Source organism: Leptonotus elevatus, chromosome 5 (assembly GCF_054856555.1).
Source record: "Leptonotus elevatus isolate MCC_2025b chromosome 5, RoL_Lele_1.0, whole genome shotgun sequence".
In the NCBI taxonomy this organism is placed as follows: Eukaryota; Metazoa; Chordata; class Actinopteri; order Syngnathiformes; family Syngnathidae; genus Leptonotus; species Leptonotus elevatus.
Genome location: NC_141243.1, coordinates 22480477 through 22505579, shown reverse-complemented (window position 1 = coordinate 22505579; position 25103 = coordinate 22480477). Strand labels below are relative to the sequence as shown.

The window sequence follows — 25103 nt, the reverse complement described above, 5'->3', positions numbered from 1 at the left end:
ACTAGTGGAGACACATACAACATATTTAAGAACATTTTTGGGTTAATTTCCCGTTTAGTTTTGTTGCTGTTTATTTTAGGGTTGAGGCAACTTCTTTTTTTTCGTATTTTTTTTATTTGACATTTGGGGAAGTTGAAATTTTCCAATTAAATAAAACATAATGATATTTAATTTCTTAAGAATATCTCTTTACAATATTAATTCCAGGAAGTGCAAGACATACTTATATATTGATGAGTATATCGCTGGCGTTGGGCCAAAACCTTGTACTTGCTAAATTGTCACTTCAGGAGACCCCAAAACTGCGTGTTTGTTGGACGACTAAATATTGCATCATCAAACAGAGCAAGCCATTTTCAACACTTTAAATTGGACAATAATTCGTAAAAATGACACCCACCAATGTGGAATCACCAAAAGGATAGATTTTTGAAGAAAAAAAGGATTAATGAGGTTTCAGTGATATATGAAACTAATACATGGGATCACAGTCTAATCCTACCATGGGGTGGGATTAATTGAATGCTATTTATCAGGATCAAACTGATCCAGATTTGGGACTGAAGTTTTGAAATACTCATGCGCCACGGGCTCAAATCTGGATTTAAGGCAGGATTGGATTTCCAAATATGGATTTGAATGTTCCAGATTAAATGTGATTTGAAATCAGATCTGAGTTTAATCCTGGTACATTGTGTTTGAAATACTGGGTTTTGGAGATCAAATTCTGAATTTTGTCTGCATACGCCTTGAATTGCTGCTGATCTGTGGGGCTTGCTGCCTTCTGTTTTGTCTTCTGGGCTGGCAGGTTCACCAAAGTTTATTGATACTGTACGTGTACACTGGCAGAAGTGATGAGGTGAATTGTTAAATGTGTTAGGTTACTGAATTCAAAGGCTATTTTGAAGGTCGAACTTGAATATCAATCAACGCAGGAAAGTCGACTGACTGCAGCACTTTTCCAACTGCTTATACAAGTTGTGGCACACACGGCATCAAGTATTTATGCTTGATTCACTCAGTGTGCAAATCATGAAAACATCACTGTACGATACACTCACTGTACGTTTAATATGCATGCAGCATTTTAATTGACAAAATCAATTGTCTTCAATCTGTATCATATCTCTTTAAATGTTGTTGTCAAACTGACAATATAGGAATATAAATAAATCCCTAAACTATTTTTAATAGAATCGATGGTTTTCGAAAAAGCAGCCTTTTTCCATCCAACTCTAGCGCTGGTTACCAAGCACGGAATACATTGTGCAGTGGTTGCTATGGTGATGAGAGCACTATACCTACGAGTGAAGAGAGCTCTGATGCAGTGGGCAGGCTGGTCGTGATGAGATGCTGGGTCGTAGTTCATACTCTTTCACAAACATCATTTTCAACCACTTCTTCATCCTGAAATCAGACGAGATATTCTCTGATTTGATTGACAAGCTATGTCTGCATTTCATCTCGTGTGTTGTGCACTGTACCAACTGAAGCTTTATTAGCAACATTTGCATGTCTTTTTGTTCTACTGTTGACACATTTACCTGTCGTCTTGTCATGCTTACAAATGACAGATTTTTAGAATTTTTTGACACCTTTAAAATTGGTGCTGACACACTGCATATTGTTTCTGACCAGCATTGGTGAAAATAAATGACCAAAAAGTCAAGGGTCACTTCTCATATTGTTTGGATAGATTTTTAAAGATGAATTATAAAGCGTAAAAATGTTTGCAAACGGCAAAATAGGTTTAAATTGGGACATGTAGGAGTGACTAAAATGGTTCATGGATCAGGCGGCTAAATACTTCCTTATCTGTGGGTGTTGGTAATCCGCACTATTCCGCTGTTTATGCAGGTGAGGTTCTCCGCCTTTGAAAAAGTTGCAACAAATTGCGAGAAAATGTTTTCTTGCCACCGCAAAATGTTATGGCTCAAACCTTAACTCAGTTGATAGTGATACTGAGACCCCACTTTAGGTTTGGAGATTTAAAGCATCTTGGGTGTTGATTCTCCTTGCCTTCCTTTCCTTCCATGTCTTTCCTTCTTTGTTGTGTTTATTATTTACCAGTCTAGCCATTTGGGTACAAAATGCCAATTTTGATCCTTTCTTAGTGTCAGATTTTGAATAACAAATAGATTTATTATGGCCAGCTGACTTCTGCTTTCCATTCAGACATTTTCAAAAAAGAAAAAAAAAAAAAAAAACCATCTCCCATGAAATTGTCCAACATGTACTGTAACAGAAAATACTGAGAGGGGCTTTGTGTATCTAATCAAAAGTTTCACACTCGTGGATTGCAATTTGTGAAATAAAAAAATAATCTCAAAATCCTGAAGCTGGCATCAATCGTAAAACACATTCTATATGCTTTTGTTATCTAGTCTTCTCCACAAGGCGGGGGATGATAAGTGTCACATCATCAGTAAAACTGGCTGAAGAAAATATGATCTTAGAACAAACAATAATGTGTGTTTTCAAATTTATGAGTCAAGTTTTCTGTTCATACGAGTGCTCCCTTGCGCCGTGTACCCATTGCGGGCTTTGAGACTAAATTCAGCATTTCATCTTGAAAAGCATCTGTCTCCCACGCACATCATTTGACTTCAGTGTTTGGCATTTTCATGCAGAAGCCATGCACAATTTGAACAACAAATAGTAAATAGTGAGGGAGGATTGTTTTATAATTTATGCAAGACAAAAAAAGGTTTCATTCGGGGCACATATTTAGCAGATCCATCATGTGTGAATAGTGTTGCATTTGTTTTTGTTGCAAATGTGTCTATGAGCATGTGTGGTTTATTAAATACCATTACTTAAGATGAATCCTCACTGGAAACTAATAGGAGTAATAGAAAGAGAAAATAGCAATTAAAGTAGCCCAAAAATAATCAGATGACATAATGTTGACAATGACATAAGATACAGAATCCGATAAAAATGGCTACCGAAAGATTCTTTCAGGGTTAACCATATCATTGAAACTAGTAATAATATTTGTTTCTTCCCCCAAATTGAATCCCTTCCTCAACTATATTAACAATTTTATCATCGGCTGTTGCCAGCTTCATTTGCCCTATTCCGTGTTGAGCCTCAGAGTCAGGAGATGCTACTTTTTATTAGTGGGATAAATAAACGGATGTGCCATGTAACCCGATAAGGCGGATGCTCTGTACTGGTAATTACATCAAGCCTGTGACCAATCACTTTTTGACAGACATGTGAATTAAGTGACTATGGCGCTTCATATTTACTCCCAACATTACTTCACTTGCTACCAAGTTGTCTGAGAACAGTCTTGAATTGTACTGTCTGCAAAATTGCAGCATGCTTTTTTCCATCCTATTCAGTTTGAGCGTAGTTAGCATCATCTTTTATGTATGTAACTGCTCACATGAATGATGTAGAAGCATCTAACAAGAACTTTTTTCTCCAGATGGATTCAGGTCAAAAAACACTGGGACTAACAGTAACCTCTTTTCCGTTTCTGTTTCACGAGGTAGTTACACAACTTGTATAACTATGTTAATTTGACAATGTTCTATAAGTAACCTGACTGGGCAACTATCAAATTGTGGACACTCTGACGAGTATAATCAGCTTCTATTTGGGCATTCCCGCTTTTGCTGCTTTTCTATAAACATTTGCTACGTTTCGAACACTAATTACTTGGTTTCTATGCAGGAATATCATGCCCAGTGTGAGGAGATGCGAGTTTCCATCCGACAACTGGAAGAGGACCTGTCAGCTGCTCGTCGTCGTAGCGACCTGTATGAGGCCGAGTTGAAAGAGTCTCGTCAGAACAGTGAAGAATTGAAGAGGAAGGCTGGAGACCATCAGCATCGATTGCAGAAGGTGTTTCATTTTCAATTTGGACCTTTTATTTCATGCTCTAGAGTTGGGTTGAGAACACAATTTTTTGTTCTCAACGGTAGCCATTATTTGAAGGGAAGCTCACTGACACATTTATATATGCATATATATTTTCACAGGCCAAAGAGCAAGGAAAAGCAGAGGCAGATGAGCTCATCACCAAGATGGAAAAGGTATTTTATCGAACCTGTTTACTCTAGACTATTGTGAGCTACTTTCAGAAGTAAGTCAGATAATCTGCATATTGAAAGCTGTGATTTTTTTTTTTAAGACCAATTCGGAGCAGCAGGCAAAGCTCCATGATCTTCAAGAGAAACTTGCCAAGGTAAAAGATCCTTGTTTGGAAATTAATAATTTATATGCTGTAATTGCTAAAAACAAAAGCAAGAAAACACCCTGATAGTCTTTCACACAAGCTTTGTTTATCATCTCTGACTGACCTCATTCTTTCTCAGTCATTCCCTTATAATGTGGCCTTTATGTCAGATTTGGCCTATTTTGCAATCCAAAAGCTCTCCCCATTGGAAAATATTATTTGTTCTGAATGGCCTTTTCCCCCAGATAAATGTTCCAACTTAACGTCCTTTCGAATGGCTTGACTGTACAGTATGTTTCAGATACACAAGATCGCCTGAGATCAGGTTTTGGTTACATTTTGATTTGAATTATTTGCTGGTGTTTCTTGTCATGTGCCACTGGATTATTTTGGCATGAGTAACTGTAGCAGAAGAATAAATATATACAATAAATAAAATAAACTAATATAAAACATAAACTTTACCACCCACTTGCTCTGGTCATAACTACAGTATTTTCTGCACATATTGTAATATTTAATTTAAGGTATGGTTAAACTGCATTTTTTTAATGATTTTTTGTGGAATTATAATTATTTATTTATTTATTTATTCATACATTTATTTATTTTTACTACAAGAGTCTGAGGGTCAGCTTTTTACCATTTTTTTTTAAATCCTCCTGTTTGATCGTTGAACTGACCTGCAACTCATAGCGCCCCACGTCCTTGTAGATTTTTGAGACTCAGTGTTCTATTTTCGTCCCCAGTGCAATTCTAGCGTGGTGCACAGACTGCGCAGGGGCAGATTAAAGACTAAGTTTAAGTATTTTCGCAGACCCCTGCAAGTTGGCACAGTGTGGCACAGCTTAAAATGCTTTACGCCGTTGTGGGCGGAATCACGGCCGAGTTGGTTCACATCCAGTCCAAGTAGCTCCTCTTATTAAAGTTCCACAACTGAGGAGTGTGCAGATAGTGGAATAAGACACTGATTTGCTTGTTTGTAGCAGGTCGAGGCACACAAAGTACATTTATAAGGAACTGGAAGTGGCCCAAATGGGTGCTAATGTAAAGTTGGCCTGGGAGATCACCGAGAGAGCACCTTTCACCTTGATTGTATGTGTCCATGTCCAATATTAAAGCACCCCTGTTCAGATGAAGCGTTTCAGGCTTCTGCTCTCTTCTGGATCATTGGGCATAAACAGCTAACATCAATAAACACCTCAAGGCAGGTCGATGGCAAATTATTTCCCTTGGTAGCCACAATTTCTGGAAATGATTCTTTTCCGATTTCAATTCTACCCCTGCGGTTTCTGGTGGTTCTGCTGACCAGTTGCAAGGATTGTAGGAAGCCATACTATACAATCCAAGACATACAGTTTCCATGGTCCAGAAAGTGGGGTTGAGCTGCAGAGGTTTGAGGTAATCAAATACTTATGGTGGACCAGCTAAAGAGTGTTAGCCGATAAACCCACAGAGAATTGCAGTCGAGGGTGGGTATGGGTTTTTAACCACAGGCCACTGAAGCAGGTAAGGCTTATGTGATCTGGATTCTGGTGTTGTTCTGATATGTTGAGTCATATAATAGTAATAATAATAGAGTAAGAGCAATAGGTGAATGGTGATTTTACAACTTAAAACCATAAGGTGGCCCACCGCTGTTTGCCGAGGATAGGGAGCGGGTAAGCCTTCGATTAATGAAACTGCGTAGAATTCACGCCCATTCAAAAGCGATTGATTTTTGTTTTTGTCCATCCCTGTTCTAAGCAGACAGTGGCCTAGCAGCTCATATTCACACTGCTCATATGCATTATATATCATATTATTCTTGATTATTATCAGCTTTTTTAAGGCAAAAAAGGGCCCATGCTGCTGAACGTACCAAATGAGGTATCAAATGCGTTTTGGCCTGCACTCAGATCTGAACTTGTTTTTTTTAAATGTTTTTTTCCCCCATGTTATGATGGCGTTGCAATTCTCCAAACACAACAAATAAGCTTCCTTTAAAAATGAATGAGGCGCCAATGGAATTTGTCAATTTTTCCTGATAGTAAGGGCATTTGATCAAATATTTGATCAATCTGCAAAATAAGAATCAGAATGGCCTCGCAAGTCACAAGCAATATTTTCTTGAATGTATTTGTAAAGGTGTGCATTAAGGTGTGCTGCTCAATGTGTGTCTTTTCATGAGAGCTGCTCAAAATTTTCGGAAAAATCAAAAATGTTCTGTATGGCCTTGGGTAACTTGAGTAACTTGTGAAGGGTCAAAAACTTATCTTGGTGTGAATCTGCTGATTAAAAGAGGGAGAGCAAATTAAGCCCCCCAAAAGATGGTTTAGATGAGTATGAATTTACTTTGTACACATACAGTAAGTATCTTCTTCAAAAACAAACAAACAAAAAACACTTTGGTGCATGCAAGTTACTTTGTATCTATTATTTTTCTTGAAGCGAGGGAAAATCGATCAACTTGGCCACTGACCGCAATTTCAAAGTTTTGCTCATTTCTCCACCAGAATCAATATCTTGCTGTTTATACATGCTCTTATTCAATCAGTTAACCGATATTGAAAATGAGCATATCTGTGCGTTCTCCAAGCCTCTGTGTGCTCACAAGTGTCACATGAAATCAATATGGTTTGTGAGAGCAGCTTGTTTGAGGGGAACGTTCTCTGCTAAATACACAGAAAATGCCCAGTCATTCTGGGAGATATTATTCCACAGCGTAAGAGGGAAAAGGTGTTTCAGCTTGGCGCTTTTCTGGATGCACAGAATCCGCTGATTCAGCCATCAACTTTAGTCTGTCATTTTATTTACGCATTGTCATGAAAGGTATGCACTCCGGGTGGAGCAGCTCTAAATGGTCGTGTGTGTCAGAAGTCTGTATGGGGGAATTTTGTCAAATGAAAAGCGCACAAGTACAGGTATTTGTAGAAAGAAAAAAAGAAAAAAAAGGACTTATGTGTACCTCTGTGCCACATGATACTACATGACTCGGAAGACCATTGATGTGGTGTGGTGAGATGTTTTAATTTCAAATGTACCAAATGTGATGATGATGCCATCTATTTGCACTACTGTGTTCTCTGATTTTATTTAACTATAGGCTACATAAGTACTTTTTGTGATACATATTATTTATATATGATGTGTGATGATGTGTATTGCTGCTGTGAATTTCTCCACTGTGGGATAAATAAAGGTGTATCTTTTCTTATCTTATACACACTGTTAGCATATTAGCATTTGAGCTATTGGCTTTTAAAATAGCACTTGACCACAGGGCAGAATGAAAATGCTTACCCATTAATATGCATCAGGATTTTTGCCACTGGGATTGCTATTATATTATTATTATTGTTATTATTATTAATTCTAATTTCTACCTGACCACAGGACCCAGCGTGAAGTCCTTATCGTTCTGCTTCAGTGCTTTCTGTGCTCAGATTGCTGTCTTCCTATATATAATAGCATACAGACCGTTAGCATATTAGCATTGTATCAATTGTCAATGGAAATAGCACACAACCAACAATAAAAAGTAAAATCCTTATCTTTATGCCTCAACGGTTTCTCAGATGAGATTGCTAACTTGTGTTAGAGTAGACAATATTAAGTATTGTACTCTTTGCGTGTTCAATTAACTGAATGGTGAGATTCTGTTGAAGGAGTTCCTTTGCAAAGGTTTTAATTAACAGAAGCTTCTGGTCGCACATTTAAAGTCACCCAAACAGTGGTCCGTTCAAATGTGGCTCTCTCTCTCCAGCTCACATCGTTATTTATTCACAAAAAGGGTTCAGAAAAAGGTCAGCCCACAACACACCTGGTCACAACTGGATACAAGAGAATCCGTTCCCATGGGTATAAACCAGACTAAAAGAACACAATCACACATCGGCCCGTCTCCTTCGAAAGAGACAGATACCAGACCCATACACTCCCTTATTTTCTCAGGAGTGTGAGACACATAAAAATGCTATTCATTTAGCCATACTGAGCTAACCAAATCCAAAACGACCAAAATATAATTCAAAACTAAAAACAATGTTAATAACTTAACAATCCCTCATTTGAGCTCATAAGAGCTCAACACATTAAAACATTTTTTTTTTTTAATGGTTGTGTGGTAAAAATAATTATCCTTAAAACATCCCTTTAGCAGAAGAGGAGGTAGTTTAGCAATCATATGACATTAAAAAACAATTTGATACATTTAAAAGATTTTTAGTGGAATAAGCATAGCATATGTGAGGCTTAACATAAAATGTTGTTCATTGAAAAGTGTCGCAATGTATCGGCAGACGAATATGTGTTCTTTGAAGCCATCTTGTGATGAAGTTCTTTGAAGGTATTTTTTTTTAATGAAAAGAGTGTCGCAATAGTTCGTCTCTTCTTTAAGAATTTGGGGTAGACTACCCAAATTCTTCGATTTGTCACCTGGGATTATTCTGCCCAAAATGTGACTGATCAAAGGAATGATTGCCCAAAAAAAGGCACTTGCTCTTGATCCGTTGACTGATGTCCTCAAACGGCAGCTCCGGAACCGGGCACGGATTCAGCTGACGTGGCTCCAGGTCGGAGGTGATAAGATTGATGCTCCAGTTGTGGAATTTCGTCTCTCCTTTCAACCTGAGAGCATCAGTTGATGAGATGGCCGAGCCTGGCACGTCTCCTTTCCAGTTGTGGAATTTCTCCTCATCAACCCCCTGGGGCCGTTCTCCTGAGTGCAGAAACTTTTCATTTTTAGTTTCTCATAAACTCACATAAATTTTATTTGGAGGAAAAAACCCTGATAGTTTTTGTTAGTTGGGATTAGTAAATGTTATTTGATTAAGATCCGTAGGTCCTGTGCTGTTGGAACAGGAAAAGATCTATTTTTGTGACATTAAAATAGAGCCCAGCCCTTGATTGAGTTGAATGACATTCGCTCATTCATTAATATAAGACAGAGCTTATAAATATTTATCTTTCAAATAGGTTTTGTTCAATAATAGGTAATTTTTTACCATGACTTAATTTGTTCTAAATTTGCATAACTGTGCCTTTCATATCTCTTATTCTCTTCCCAGAATCCCATGACCGGCCGAATCCTGGCATGCTGGGAAAAACTCACATATATTCATATTATCTATACTCTTTTGCAAACACTGGGCTCCAAACATTACATTTTTCAAATATGATTCTGAGATAAAAGATATAATATAATATAATTACCTTCATTCGGCGAATATGCATTATTGTCCTTGCTTGCTTCAGACTTACTTTGCGATCGATTTCCTCTGATAGATTTCTTCAAACTGTGGATTATCATTTTCAAACTCATCCTGTCAATTGGAGTGTAGGCCGATACCCCACAACCTTTTTAATTTCGTTTTTAATTTTCTAACTCGTCTACATTGGTTAAATTCTTAAACATAAACTCCCTCATTTGACAAAGATCCACTGATTTTTTCAAACATGTCAAGATAAAGGGAGGACAAAATAGAGACCTCATTTCTCAAAAAACGTCATAAATAACTCAACCCTCTTAATCAGGCTATGAGATAAACAAAAGAGCTACAAAACACTATAAAACTGAGCATAAGCAGATACAACTTAAGACACTAATATATGATGACTTTGGGGCCATAAAAAAATAGAGGTAACCATATTACTCTAATTCTCCTAGAGTCCCGAAAATTATTTAAACTGCCAATCAACCTCACCTCTTTTATAGATTAGTGGGGCTGAGGATAAAATCACACAAAATTTACAAATATCTACCATTTCCTAGATTTAATCTATTATTTATTTTATGCTATAGCTGCAGCTGGACGAAGTCCAAAAAAGTTCCTCACGAGGAAAATAAAAATATATCATATCATAACATATTAATAAAATTCCCATTGTACCAATTCAGAAACTGATTCTCCCAAAAATATAGGCAAAAATTTAGTAGGCTATAGATTGAAATAAATTTTCTCAATCCCTCATTTCAAATTTACATATGTCGTTTTCAATTTTCTGAAATATCTTGCTATAGATCACAGTTCCCCACTCAACACATTAAAAATGCCTTGCATATCACTATGTAGCACTTTACTGAATGGATCACATCTCATTCCGACCACCAACTTTCTCAGTCCAGACCCCCAGCAAAAGGCAGGACGGCAGCTGTTGTCAATGTTCAGTCCTGGCCAGCATGGCGGCTGTTGTGGCAGCAATGTTCAGAGCAGGCATTTAGATTTCCTCTGGATGCAAAACAGCCATAGGGGAGAAGTCACTAGAATGAGGCGTATACACAGTCACTGGGCATTGAGGAATTTGAACATCATGTTTTTCTTAGGCACAGGACGAGAAGACTGTTGCTCTGTGGCTTTAGACCTTTGATCTCTGCCACATCCATTCAGACGCTGTCTGCAATGTGGATCCGATGACACACAGTCTTTCTGAGAGCTCACCTGATCAAAAAATGCACATTCGTTGATACAATGCTTTAAAAATGCCAGACTGAGGATATGGGATCATAGCAAGACAGTTCACTCCCTGCTTTCAAAAATGTTTCGTAAAAAACACAGCCTCTTTATTCATTTCTCTTTTTTTTTTTTTTTTTTTTCAATACCCCTTCAAATAGCTACTAGCCATACAACGTATCAGCAGCTGGGGCGCATCCCGTTCGCAGTTTGTAATCAGTGAAGGCCATCAAACCCTCATCTGCCTTGGAACTCAAACATCAGTTTCTGAAATGACACACTCAGAGAAAAAACAAATATTAAAAATCATTATCAACATGTCAATTTCAAAAACATTCATAACTCCTTATTCAACTATCTTACTTCCAGCCACAGCTATAAAGATGTAGGCATAATTATATCAACTCTCAAACAAAATGCCATTATTTTATCATTACTCTTTATTCATTTGTCCCAAAAAGGGAAAGTTAACAAATTAACCATCGTCATCAATCATTAAAGTGTAAAGATTTATTAGCTCAGTCAAATACTATTACTTATTTTATATTGTTTATCATTCCTCTCTTACCATTTTGACAAAAAAAGAGTCCCATTACGAGGACACATTATGCTCACAGCGCACAGCCCAGCCCCCACCTTTTTTTCTAACCTAAAAACGGGGGAAGGGGGGGGGGGGGGGGGGAGGAATCTTAACATTATAAATCGCAAAACCTATTTTATCATATTCCCATTAATAAAACAAACGCCACTATCACAACAGTATCATCTCACACAAAACAACACCAAACTTAGTTAAAATATTTAAAAAAAAAAAAAAAATCCCCATATGCACACTTCTCACTTACAAACCCCCACCTTTTTTTAGAAGCTAGGTCACACACTCAAATGCATACGCACACACTCTTCAGTCATTATAAAAAAATAAACGGTGTTATTCCTTCAATTCGTTGTCTACAAATCTTATAGCATTTAAACCGCAGCTTCGTACGGTAATTTCAATAAACGGGTAACTTTAAACAACCCATCCGTAAACTGCTCCACAAATGCTGGAGTCATTTTAGCATCAAATTCAGCCTTTTTCCATTACCAACAAAGAAAATACAAAAGTCTGACATACCATTTTGTCCAGCGAAAGCTTTGTATACAATCGATCCATAGTTCGTTTTTTCATTGTTAATCGACGCTTTTATTTTTCGCTGAACCGGAAGCGCATTCAGGACAAACCATTCTGTATCCGGGTCGAAATCGCCTCCATTTTGTTTATAGTTTTTAATGTATACATTCGGTTTTAATACAGTGACGTCTCACTTTTAATATTAATAGTTCAATATGTTAACACATATGGCCACACACAGACAGACATAAGAATTACGTGACCTCTCGTTTATACACAGCGGTTACCCAATCCCGCTGAGCTAAACTGTTCTCCATACATTGCAAAATTTCTGCAAGGCGCTCATTTTCAAAATAAAATGTCACGTACCATCGAATTTAACCGTAGAACAAAAGGTATTCATACGGTAATCCTGACCCCAAAACTACAAAAGTAGGAGCGCCATAACTCCAAATAAAATCTTTCACGTAATCTCTCGATTGCAAATACAGTGATACAAAAATCCAATCATCGCTGTAATCAACCTGGACCCCTTTCTGTTCAATTTCAAACAGGCGCTTTTTCAAAAAACATATTACGTGTAAATAGGACTTTTTCAATAAGAGCCATGAACAAATATGATACTCGTCCCCAATCCGGTCAAAACTGCTTAAAAAACAGAAGCGCGTACCATAATCTTCGCGATCCTTAGTAACAAGAAGGACTTGTTACGTCATCCGGCAAACCCTTTTATTCAATATATATTATGGTCTAAGGATTCTTCATAGCGTTGACGAAAAACAAAACAAATCAAAAAAATTAACCGCTATTTCTTCCTGTACAAAAAAAGCTTCATCACTTCGAGTCTGCATTACGTCACCTTCAAATGCACCACTCCACGACGTGTTTAGTTCAATATCGTCGGAATTATCACAACTCACAATAGAACGACATCAAACTACACTCGTTCACACAGATCTCTTTTAAAATTTAGACAATTTTGGAAGACGAAAAAACCAGCTGCAGCGGACCAGACAGACAAAAACCTCTTCTACGTGGATAAAGATCTCCACTTACCGTACTTTATTTATTTAGGCCTAGAAGTTCCGCCCGTCCTTGAACGCCGCAGCTTGTTCCACGTCAAAATAACACCTTCCGTTTGGTTCAACGGAGGAGACCATTCGTTATAATTCAGCGTCGGCGGTCACCATTTGTTAGAGTAGACAATATTAAGTATTGTACTCTTTGCGTGTTCAATTAACTGAATGGTGAGATTCTGTTGAAGGAGTTCCTTTGCAAAGGTTTTAATTAACAGAAGCTTCTGGTCGCACATTTAAAGTCACCCAAACAGTGGTCCGTTCAAATGTGTCTCTCTCTCTCCAGCTCACATCGTTATTTATTCACAAAAAGGGTTCAGAAAAAGGTCAGCCCACAACACACCTGGTCACAACTGGATACAAGAGAATCCGTTCCCATGGGTATAAACCAGACTAAAAGAACACAATCACACATCGGCCCGTCTCCTTCGAAAGAGACAGATACCAGACCCATACACTCCCTTATTTTCTCAGGAGTGTGAGACACATAAAAATGCTATTCATTTAGCCATACTGAGCTAACCAAATCCAAAACGACCAAAATATAATTCAAAACTAAAAACAATGTTAATAACTTAACACTTGTTATATGTTAACATAACTGTTAGCATGTTAGCATTTGATATATTCTCTTTCACAATAGTACCTTACCATAGGGCACAATTCCTTATCTGTATGTCATTGTGTTCTGTACTGTTGGTTTTTGTTGTTCTTCTGTTAGCATGCCAATCTTAGCATTTTAGCAACAGTCATTAAAAATTGGACCGTTGTAAGACTTTACTTTTTGTTGACACTAAAGTCTAAAAGGGTCCACTAGGCAAGCCCAACCCGCAATGCTTTTCATTCTTCACAAATGCTGGTTTCGAACTTGCAAAAGTTAGTTTAAAATTTCCATGGGGATTAGGTTATAAGGTGTACTGTGTGATAAAATTGTTTGTGGTGAAGAAACTCTAGTTAATAATTTAATTAATTGACATTGAACATTTTTAGGCATTCAAATCCAGTTCTGAAGCTACAGACCATCTTCATAGCATGAAGATGGCCAAAGAGCGCATGGAGCGAGATTTAGAGAGGCTACAGAACAAGGAGGACTCCAGTGACAGTCTGCGAAGACGTCTCCGTGAGACTGAGGTACACAAACAAAAAAAACAAAAAAAACCTATAGCTTCCCCTGTGGGAGTTGACCTCATCTGGTTTTCCTATTATTATTCTTTTGTATCATGTCACATTACTTTGCAGTACTGGATGAGAAACGTTTTGCTCATAGTGTTAAGAAGTGGCTTAATTACCATTAAGCACTGTAGCAACACACCACTCCACTTATTCATTTGAGTCTTTATGTTCCAAGAATGTATTCACCTAAGAATGTGTTTTTTCTTGTCACAAATAATGCTTTCTTATAATTAGTTTATCTGATCCAAATGTTGATTGTTTCATATTCATCTTTGGATGTCAAACCCAAATATTTTTCATCCACAGTAAATAAAGGACTTGCCCTCTCTGTTCCAATTTTTTTTTTAGAGGAGTGCAGACTTGCTGTTCCATTGACAGCACATCAGATTACAAATGAACGGCAGTGACTTATATCGAATATCAAGCAATCCATTGACAAATTACTATTTTATTGTCATATTGTTTAAACTGTGCATGTAGCCCATTCATGCATGAATTATGATAACCTACTTCAGGATTTTTAAGGATTTCTTCTTTTAAGATTCATTCATATAGGAGAAAGCAACTTTTAAATAGCTGTCCACTGTAGTGACCACTGTCCCTGAAAATAGTGATGGGAAAATGAAGCTTCATGAAGCACTTGTGATATTTTTTGACTCCCCTAGATGGTGCTCTTGGTTTGAATATAAAGGCTAGTGCAAAGGAAATTGATTACATTTCCACTGCATCTTTCAACCGAGAGTGCCATCTAGAGGAGTCAAAAAATATCACAATTGCTTCATGAAGCTTCATTTTCCCATCACTACCTGAAAGGATTAAGGCAGGCTCATATATTAACTGTGTGCAGTTACATACGCAGCCAAATTGAGAAGACTGCCCCCGAACCTTCAAGCCAAATTGTCAATATGTGAAATGATGTTTGCATTTGTGTGGGCGTGTACAGGATGGTAGAAAGACACTCGAGAACCAGGTGAAAAGGCTCGAGATTGTTGAGCGCCGTGAGACCAAAATGAAGGATGACATTCAGAGCAAGGGCCAGCAAATTCAACAGATGGCAGATAAAATTCTGGTAACCCACCTTTCATACTTACTCTTTGTAAATATATGGTATGGTGTGGGAAAACCCTACTCTATTTAGCTATCCTATCCTATCCTATCTGTGCATGGTTGTCTATATGAGACCAGCTTCACCCACGGCCCTAAATGGATGGTTGGACGTATATGATGTTAATTTTGTCGGAGTGACTGTTGCCAAACCAAAATGAGTTACCCTTTATCTGTGTTTTGCGATAATCTGCACTGTCTAATACATTTTTTTTTTTTTTTGTAGGCGCTTGAGGAAAGTCTGCGAGATTCCCAAGCCACAGCACAGCGGTTGGAAACCCATCTCAAACAGAAGGAGAAGCTCTATGAAGATAAAATTAAGGTTAAATAAGTTAATGTAGGCTCGCTGTGCAATGAAAAATAAAACAACAATAGAATGCAGGCCTAATTTTAGCGAGTTTTGCTTTCGTCAGTTGAGCTGTAGGTGTACATCTTTTCACCATTCTTTGTCCTGTTAAGTGAAATACTGGTTTTGTGGGTTGCCTGGCAGATATTAGAGTCCCAGATGAAGGCGGACATGGCTGATAAAGAAATGTTAGAGTCCAGTCAGAGCAAATATGAGGAGGAGGTGCGGGAGAAGTGCAGCATCATCAGTGAACAGAAGGCGGTAAGAGCTGACTAGCTAGGAAGTGACACTATTCCGGGCATATTTTCACATTTATCACACTGACATAGATTTTTGTTTAGATTATCTGGGTTTGTTTCATGTAGAGGCACAAAACAGCCCTGTCCTTAGGTCCATGATATACATTTATGTGACACTGTTATTATTTCAAGTTCTACTGGTAATATTTTTCATTTAGACCATAAATGCAATGGAATCTAAGATGAACAGTCTGGAGCAAAGAATTGCTGAGTTGTCGGAGGCCAACAAGCTCGCAGCCAACAGCAGCATCTACACCCAGAAAAATATGTAAGTAGTGATTGCTGTCTGTGCCTTTAACTCCGCTCTGTTCAGTCTGCCCTTTTTTGGCATTGTATGTGCGTGAGATCAAATCTTTGAGAAGCCTCACCTCTTACTGAGCTTTTTACACCTTTGGATGTGTTGTAATGGCAGGAAAGCCCAGGAAGAGATGATCTCAGAGCTTCGCCAGCAGAAGTTCTACTTGGAGTCTCAGGCTGGAAAGTTGGAAGCCCAGAATGCCAAACTTGAGGAGCATCTAGAGAAGACAAGTCACCAAGAGCACACCCACAAGAGTCGGGTTTTAGAACTGGAAACCAGGCTCAGAGAGGTTCGTATTGAATTTTGTATTGTCATCTTGCTACTGACTTTCGCAGACAATAGAACTTCAGTTTTAGCAAATGTTAAAGATTTACCACAAATAAAATAAATATTGGGATGATGGATGGATGCTCCTCCTTGAATGTGGATTTTTCTCTCCGTCTGTCTTCCTAGATTGGACTGGAGCATGAGGAACAGAAGCTGGAGATCAAGCGGCAGGTGACAGAAGTGACACTGTCTTTGCAGGAGCGCGAAGCCCAGATCACCAACCTCCAGGCAGCTCGGCGCGCTTGTGAGAGCCAACTGCAGCATGCCAAGACTGAGCTAGAAGAGACCACTGCTGAGGCTGAGGAGGAGATCACTGTGCTGAGAGTGAGACATGGATGGAAAAGGAGGAAGTATTCTTTAATACCGTGTTACTCAGGTGCTGAAATGTGACTGTCTATCTTGTCAAATCTGTCAGGCACACAGAGATGAGATACAACGAAAGTATGATGCTTTGAGGGACAGCTGTGCGGTAAGTAGCACAATATATTTTAGTCTTTGCATGAATATACTGGCTGCCATCTAGTGATCGAGGTTGTTGTTTTGCATGTTTATGTGTATAAAGTTCTATACAGTGGATATAAGAAGCCTATAAAGCCCTATTCAAATGCTTGGTTTATGTGATATTAGCAGGGACCAATATAAATCTTTTCCAACCTTTTTCCACCATTAATGTGATCTATAACCTATAAAACACTTAAAATACTTTAGAGGGCAAGTAATAATAACTGATCCAATGTGGTTGCACAAGTGTCTACACCCTCTTCTAACTGAATATGTGGCTGTGTTAAGAATTAACCAATCACATTCAAACTGTTAAATGGGAGTCAGCACACACCTGCCGCCATTTAAAGTGACTCTAATTAACCTCAAATAGAATTCAGCTTTTTTAGTAAGCGTTCCCTTTTTGCAGTTACTTCTTTTAACACAAGCCATGGTCCACACAGTGCTTCAGGAGGATACGATTTTCCCCCCTCCAAGACATTGAATACGGTGAAAACAATCACCATCAAGTGGAGAGAAGATGGCACAGATTACAAAAAACTGGAAACCCTTCAACATTGATGAAAAGACCAGAAGAGAATAGGTCAGTCAGGGAGGCTGACAGAGGCCAACAGCAGCATTGAAGGAGCTTCAAATATTTCTGGCCAGTTCTAGCTGTTTAATGCATGACATAATAAGTGACAACAGTCTGCCATCTTCCTCGTATGTCTCGGCTATGGAGTAGGGTGGCCAGACAGAAGTCTTATCTAACATAATACACTTGTAATCTCTCAATCTCCGATACAGTACTTTGGGTGAAATATGGTCGTGGCAGCGTCATGCTTCGGGGCTGTTTTTCCCTCAGCGGGGCTTCAGACAAGGCTACACTGTAAAAAAAAAAAAACACAAAAAAATTTAATTTTCCGGCAGCTGGGGCGCGAGGAAAATACTGTGAAATAACAGAAAATTACTTTTTTGTTAAAAAAAAACGGTAATCTTCCGCCAGCTGAGTCGCCCCCAAAAATGCTGTGAAATAACAGAAAATTACTTTCTCGTAAAAACACGTGATTCATCTTTCAAAACATGAGCAATACGTGTTGAAAAACTAGATATCGGGTTTAAAATAGTTTAATATAAGGGTAATTTACAGTATATAGCATTCCCCCCCTCCTTACAAGGCTCTCAAACCGCTTTACATTTTAACTAGTCATTCACTTTCTGATGACATAGCATTAGGAGTTCAGTATTTTGCTCAAGGATAGCCTACTTCAACATGTTCACCAAGGGCATCGAACCCACAACCTCAAGCTGCCACTGTTGTTTATAATTTTAGATTTCATGAAATGTATACTTGGTGTAGTGCTGATGCCTCAGCAGAGGCAGCATCTGTAAGTCCAATTCTTTGCTTTGCGTAATATTCGCCCTCTCAAGCTTTCCCCTTTACCTATTTTTCACTAGATGTCCTTTCAATATAAACGTTAATGCAATGAATGCTACCATCTCGGACATTACAGAAGTTACAGAAGTTTTGAATGTTTCTGTTAATTTCTCAGTAAATATAAATGTTTTTTTTGTTTTAGGGTTTTAAAGTTGAGTTTTACATTTTATTCAATTAAATAACAATTATTTGTGATATTATGATACATTTGTGAACACATTTTAACAATCAATATATGTATTTCTAACAGAGTTTTTATTGTAAAAGAACATAAATATAGTGATTTCATGTTATTTTACATCTGACATGTAAAGTCAGTGTTTATTTTGCAACTTAAATTATATTTTTAAAATACAGAAAAAAACTGTAAAATAAAAAGTAAAATTCAGTTTTATTACAGTTCTTGTTTTTTTTACAGTGTATTATGTCATATCACAAAAACCCACATCTGAGTAGGGGTGTGTAGACTACTTATATGGTGTCATTCATCAATCATCACAGTGTCATTCAACACAATGAAAATAAAATGAAGAGTCTGTAATTACTACTACTATACTGTACTGAAAATGGAAAGAACAAGTGATACACAGATTGAGCTGCTAAGGCACCAGACAGAGATCTGCAATGAGTCTAGCGCGCCACCACGGTATTCGTCATCCCTCTCCCACTACCTGCACAGACCAATAAAAGAATAGCTGTTAATCAAGATAAGAAACAAAAAAATATTCATGCATTGTTTAGGATTCAAGGAATCTTATATTCGATATGATATGGCGCAAAATACTATACATGAGGTCCCTTGTTAGCCCAGTCCCAAGACTTGTAAAAATAAATATAGAACAACAAAATAAGATAAAACAAATACAATTAATTGTAATTGGCTGGCTTGCTGACCAGTTCAGCCCCGGCGGTTCACGCCCGCGACGCTTTGAGGAAACGTAGTTCAAAGAATGGATGGATGCTGGTCCTCTGCCTAGTGGTCCTGTTCCGGATGCTCCGTAGCCTATTAAGCGGACGGGATAGAAGATGGTGTGTGTTGGGTGGGTTGGGTTCTGAGCAAGTAAATTGCCACTAAAAGAACCCAGAAGCAATCAAATAAAAACTTTCCTTTTCCTCTTACTCCCACATCTTACAGTAGTATGGAATCAGCACTGATGAGGATGTATACGGCAGGGGAGGGGATTTGAATGATTTGAATGACAGACATGTCAAAACTCTTCTGATGATCACCACAACATCCAATTCACTGTTGACGTCTGTACCACGACAAAAATATTCTCATGCTGCTGTCAATCTCCTGCCTCAGGCGAAAAGACGTTCCGATTCAACGCACAACAGATTTATTTGATAAAAGATTTACTTCTTATGCCCTTCCCCCACCCTCTTGAAGATACGCATTGTACATGTTCTCCTTAGAGCTAACAATGGGGAAATTGTAAAATAGTCCCTCATCAGACTCCAACTGTGTCAAGAGCAAGCATGGATGATTATAGTAGGAAGAAATAATTACCCTACCAAATGATGAAATGATTATGGATATTATTAGGCCATTATATTTCCAACTTAAAACCTGGAGATTTGTCCCAAGTGGCTTCTCTGCATGTTCTTGTTTTACTTGTACTCTCAGTCTTCAACATAACTTTATTTCAGGTGATCACTGACCTGGAGGAACAACTGACCTCACTGACCCAAGAGAATGCTGAGCTGAACCGCCAGAACTTCTACCTGTCGAAGCAGCTGGATGAAGCATCTGACGAGAGAGAGGACCGACTGCAGCTCAGCCAGGATGTGGACCAGCTGCGTCGAGAGGTAGCTGACCGCGAGATGCACCTTAACAACCAAAAACAGGTAAAGTGCTGCAGGTCTTGGTATTTGGTTGCGTGTGTGTTTTGTAACCACACTGGAGTGCAATAATTATTAATAAATCTCACTGATTCTCCTTTGCAAATAATTCACTAAATACATGTTGATGTTGTGCAGACATGACATATTTCAGCATAATGTGTGAGGAAGTTTTCATTTGAATTTCAGTTGTAGCAAATACACCACATTTCCAGTTTACAGTCCAGGCCAGTCACAATTCATTTTAGTTGGCCACATTACAGATGAGTTTGTTAAACCCTGATCTGGTTTTTATTTTCACTTGTGAAGAAGCTATGTGACACAGCGTAACCTAGCAACAAATTTGATAAAGGAGAGCAACGGAGGCCTTTTTGTGTTCAGCCTTCATGGAACATTGCTTTTAATTTCAATGAGATACATCTTGAGAAGCAGATGTAGTTTTTTAGGTCATCATAAAAACACCCTTTCCAACCCACTGCCTACAAGGACACAAACATATTTTAACATTTACAAAATGAAAGACAGAGAACATTGGGGGGGCTAAGGAATGAGTACAGAGCATGTCAGGATTAAGCACATCAGATCTCACGAAAGGGTCATCAGGTAAAAGGAGTTTAGGGAAATAAGCGGAAGATTAGGAAATTTAAAATCGACCGGCAACCCGTTCAGGGTGTACCCCGCCTTCTGCCCGAAGCCAGCTGGGATAGGCTCCAGCGCCCCCCTACCCACCACCCCCACCCCCACCCCCACCCCCCACCCCTTGCGAGGACAAACGGTTAAGAAAATGGATGGACATTTAAAAATCTGTCATTTAAATGTATCCTCGAGCACACGGGAAACCAATACAATGGTTTTTTTTAATTGGTGGAATCGCCTTCAGGACACCTGCTGCCGAGTTCTGTTATAATTATTTGTAAGCGAGCGTTTTGGACATTTCGGATGATTTGGGGGGAGGGGGGAGACCAGAAAACAGGGCATTACAGTCGTCAATCTGATTGGTGATAAAATAATGCATTTGTTTTTTTCCATACCGGCCCGAGAGAGAAAAGGGCGGACTCTGGCTTTGTTCGTCAAGTGATTAAAAAATATTTTAATGTGTGGTATCAAAGTGAGCGGACAGTCTAAAATAACACAGAGGTTTTTAACTTTAGATAAGTGGTTTGTTCAAGGATATTTATTGCACTTTGGTTAAAAATTTCTTTCTCTGGTCCTCACTGCACTCAAAAAAAAATAGAACTTCAGATTTCTCTGCGCTCAGGCTTGTTTTTTTTTTTTCAGTTCAGCCTGATTGACGGTGGGTGGATCCTCCAGCTACGCACCTGCTGCTGATTTGTATTAATCTGCTTTAAAAGGCAGCTAAAACCACTCGTTAGCTGTCAAACTATTTGCCATTTGTGTCACACTGCAGCTCAATTCCGAATTTTTTTCTCACAAGTATCAGATTTTTTCATGCACTGTGAACGGTACAATTCCGATTTTTTCACACCAGACCTGGGCCTCTTTCGTATGTGGATACAAATCGGATACGTATGCGACGCATCTGCACTGTGAAGGCTCATCCGCACGCATCCGATTTATAAGTCATCAAAAACCTGATATGCGCTGATCTGCGCGGGCGGCAGAGTACTTGGAAGGGAGACTACTGACACGTCTGTGAATATGCAAAGCTGTTTTGAGTAACAGTGTCAACTTTTTATTTGTCTTTAATTTAATCACACTTGAAACATGAAGCATAGATTTGACGTGTGTGGCGATAGTAGAAATTCAGCACTTGAAGTCGCATTTTTTTGTAATGTGAACGTTACATAAAAAGATTGAATTTAACAAAAAAAATCTGAATTGGGCATCACGCAGTGTGAACATAGCCTAAATTGTATTAAATAATTGTGAATATTCCCAGTAATTGTTATTTAGATGTAATGCAAAGCTCATAATATTACTTAAAGTGACTTAACTTAATATTTTGAACATAAATACATTACACAAGAAATACATCCATTTTCCATTTCTTTGAGTGCACTGACGACTACAACTTCATTTTTTTCCTGGTTGAGCTGGAGACAGCCCCCAAAGACAGTGTCAATAGTACAAGAAATAAGCCATTTGGTATCAATGGGGAAGAGTTGGCCAAGTTCACATGGTGAATGGCAAAGTTCACATGGTGAATGGCAAATTTCACATGGTGAAATGCAAATATGAACTCAGCTGTGCTGATTATCCCCCCAAAAGCACGTTCCTTATAAATGGGATGGTTATTTCAAGTAAAACAAAGTGTGCAACATTTATTGGCAACGATGAAATAATCTACTGAAGTTTTGTTTCTATACTTCTCCTGAAGTGCTGCTGTTATTTTTGCTTTTCCTCGGTTTATAACGGAAAGCAGTTTTAGTGAGCTTTCTCACCATTTCTCCAAGCATTCCACCCACATTCTCTAATGTATCAAAATGCAATAATTGCATCGACAATCTCATAGTTTGCTGTAAACTGAGGACCGTTATGTCGCATTTTAGTCCGCTGGTTTTGAATATTCTGCACCCCCCCCAAGCCCCCCCCCCCAAATGTGAGTATATATTTATATCAGCCACCAATAATTTTTCAGTACAGTCTGCTTTCTCTTTCCACCTCCCACTCATAGCCAGCCAGACGTTGGGTTTTCACTAACATACATTATGTGATATCTCCACAACCTGTGACAGGAGACCAAGACATCTCTCCCAGCTCTGACAGCGCAAAGTGTAAAACCAGGCAGCAGAAACTCTCATAATAATTCGGAATTCAAATGTGTAATATTCCGTTTTGAGCTGAGCGGCAAGAGAGCGAGGAGGCTGTGCGATGTGAGCACTGCTCTTGTGGGAGGGTGTGTGTGGGCGTCCTGTAGCGCTCTCAGTCCTGCCGGTTGTGTAACCAGCAATGGAAGGAATAGACGAGGGATGTGGTGCTGTGTGGGAGGGAGGAATGTGTCATCCCCATCACTCCCAGGTTGTGTCAGCTGTGGAAGCGTTGGACTTCAGAGAGCTGTGGTGATGCTGCAAGACCAGCACAGGCTATATTTATCTTGCAACGTTTAAGATCAGCTCTTTGTGTAGGTCTTGTGATGCAAAAAGTAAAAATGGCCTGTGACAAAAAGTGTCATTTAAGACACCACACAGGTATTGATGATATTATAGAACACCATTCATGACAGCAGTTTGGGTCCTACATGTTAATGGACTTGAGTCATTTAGTTTATTTAGGGCCAGTGTTTTTTTTTAACATGGAAAAATACCTCCGTCATTCTGTTGAATAATCTTAAAAAATGCTGAGGTGGATGCCTCTTGCGTACACAGTTTTGCTGATATCACGGCAGTCGGCATCAGCACAGCACAACTGGACTTTTTGTTGGACTTGGTGGGTGTGACAATCAGTGGTGCTTTAACTTTAAAAGGGATGTCAACCTTAAACATTTCTTGACAATAATATGTTGGATGTGACCTCACTATTCTAAACATGACACTCTGATTAATATTACATCTGAGGAATATTTAGTTATAAAGCAAAGTCCAGCCATTTTTATCCATCTCAGGGAGCGGCCATTTTGCCTCTTGCTGTCGACTGAAGATGATATCACAGTTGCTCAGGCAACAATCAATTACAGCTCACCTGTTTTCTGAAGCTGCGCTGTGATTGGTTGTTACCTGAGACCTGAGCAACATTGAAGTCATCTTTAGTTGACAGCAAGTGTCAAAATGGGCGCCCCTGAGATGGATAATAACGGCTGGATTTTGCTGCTCAACTCATATTTCACTAACGCAGAATGCCATATTTAGACCAGTGGGGCTGCATAGAACATATTGTCAAAAAACCAACAACATTTGGGTTGACTTCCCCTTTAACCTTTAGCCATTCGAAAACTTTCATCTCAGTCTAGTTTGTTTTCATAATTTTGCTCTGAAGCCAAATTTGCTCTATTTGCAAAGGTTTACAATTCAGTTTGATGCTTCTTATGCTTTTAAATAATGTATTTTTCTGAGACGTGCTCGGCAAATCCTCCACTCATCCGTATCAGCAGTTTTTTTTTGTTTTTTTTACTGCCTCAGTGGAGTGGCTTCAGCACCAGTGATGGCAGCTGTTTCCCCCTAAAGGCCCACTAAAAATGTCATCACTGATCTCCTTTGGCACCTTTTTAATTTACTGAGACCTGCGCAAAATAGTTGCTGACCACAACTCTAGGGGGCATCCATTGATTGAGGCAAGAACTTTGAAGGATGCTGATGTCATGACGTGTTTTTCTTATGTAGTCAACCATTCACCAATTAGTAACCAAATGTGCATAGGTAACCAGTGTTTCCCACAGATTTCAAATCTACTTGGGTAGGTGGACTTGGGAGGCGGGGGTTCTCAGTCTTACTTGCGTCTCCTCTAACCTCATGATCCACAAGTGAGTGATGGCAAATGACAGAACTGGTGTAACTGGGTCAGGTTTGTTGGTTGCCTTTTCAGATCTGCCCACAGATTTCCGCTGAGATTCAGATCAGGGCTTTGTGATGGCCACGCCCAGACATGGACTTTTTTTATCCTCAAGACACTTTTTAAAAATGTTGGCAGTATGCGTAGGTTCATTGTCTGTTTGGAAGACCCATTTGTGGCCAAGTCACTTTTTTTCCTTCAGATGTAACGTTGATCATAATGGCCAAACAGCTCCACTTTATTTAATCCGATCACAGGACATCTGTCCAGAAGTTAAGATCATTGTCTTGGTGTCTTTTTGCAAACTCTAATGTGGCTTTTTTATCTTTCTTTAGGAGTAATGGCTTTATTCTCTCTCTTTATCAAGCCCATGTCAGTGCAGGACTTGTTTAACTGTGGATAATGACACTTTCTTACTAGCTTCATCCAGCATCTTCACAAGGTCTTTGACTTTTCTTCTGGGGTTGATTTGCACATTTTGGACCAAAACACATTCATCTCTGGGACACAGAGCCCGTCTCCTTCCTGAGCGGTGTGATG

The 25103-nt window shown here is 38.8% G+C and overlaps 1 protein-coding gene across 5 annotated transcripts in view; it reads left to right on the top strand.

Moving 5' to 3' along the window:
* citb (citron rho-interacting serine/threonine kinase b) overlaps nucleotides 1-25103 on the top strand; it is a 60424-nt gene that overhangs the window by 10736 nt on the left and 24585 nt on the right. For all 5 annotated transcript variants that reach the window (XR_015094936.1, XM_086077196.1, XM_086077195.1 and 2 more), the window contains exons 5-16: nucleotides 3685-3855; nucleotides 3993-4046; nucleotides 4145-4198; nucleotides 13801-13941; nucleotides 14927-15052; nucleotides 15314-15409; nucleotides 15578-15694; nucleotides 15891-16000; nucleotides 16145-16319; nucleotides 16484-16681; nucleotides 16773-16826; nucleotides 19926-20123. Coding sequence is in view for 4 of the 5 variants with exons in the window: in XM_086077196.1 (XP_085933322.1) it covers nucleotides 3685-3855; nucleotides 3993-4046; nucleotides 4145-4198; nucleotides 13801-13941; nucleotides 14927-15052; nucleotides 15314-15409; nucleotides 15578-15694; nucleotides 15891-16000; nucleotides 16145-16319; nucleotides 16484-16681; nucleotides 16773-16826; nucleotides 19926-20123 (1494 nt within the window). In the remaining variant the exon portion in view is untranslated. The remainder of the gene's footprint in view (nucleotides 1-3684; nucleotides 3856-3992; nucleotides 4047-4144; nucleotides 4199-13800; nucleotides 13942-14926; nucleotides 15053-15313; nucleotides 15410-15577; nucleotides 15695-15890; nucleotides 16001-16144; nucleotides 16320-16483; nucleotides 16682-16772; nucleotides 16827-19925; nucleotides 20124-25103) is intronic.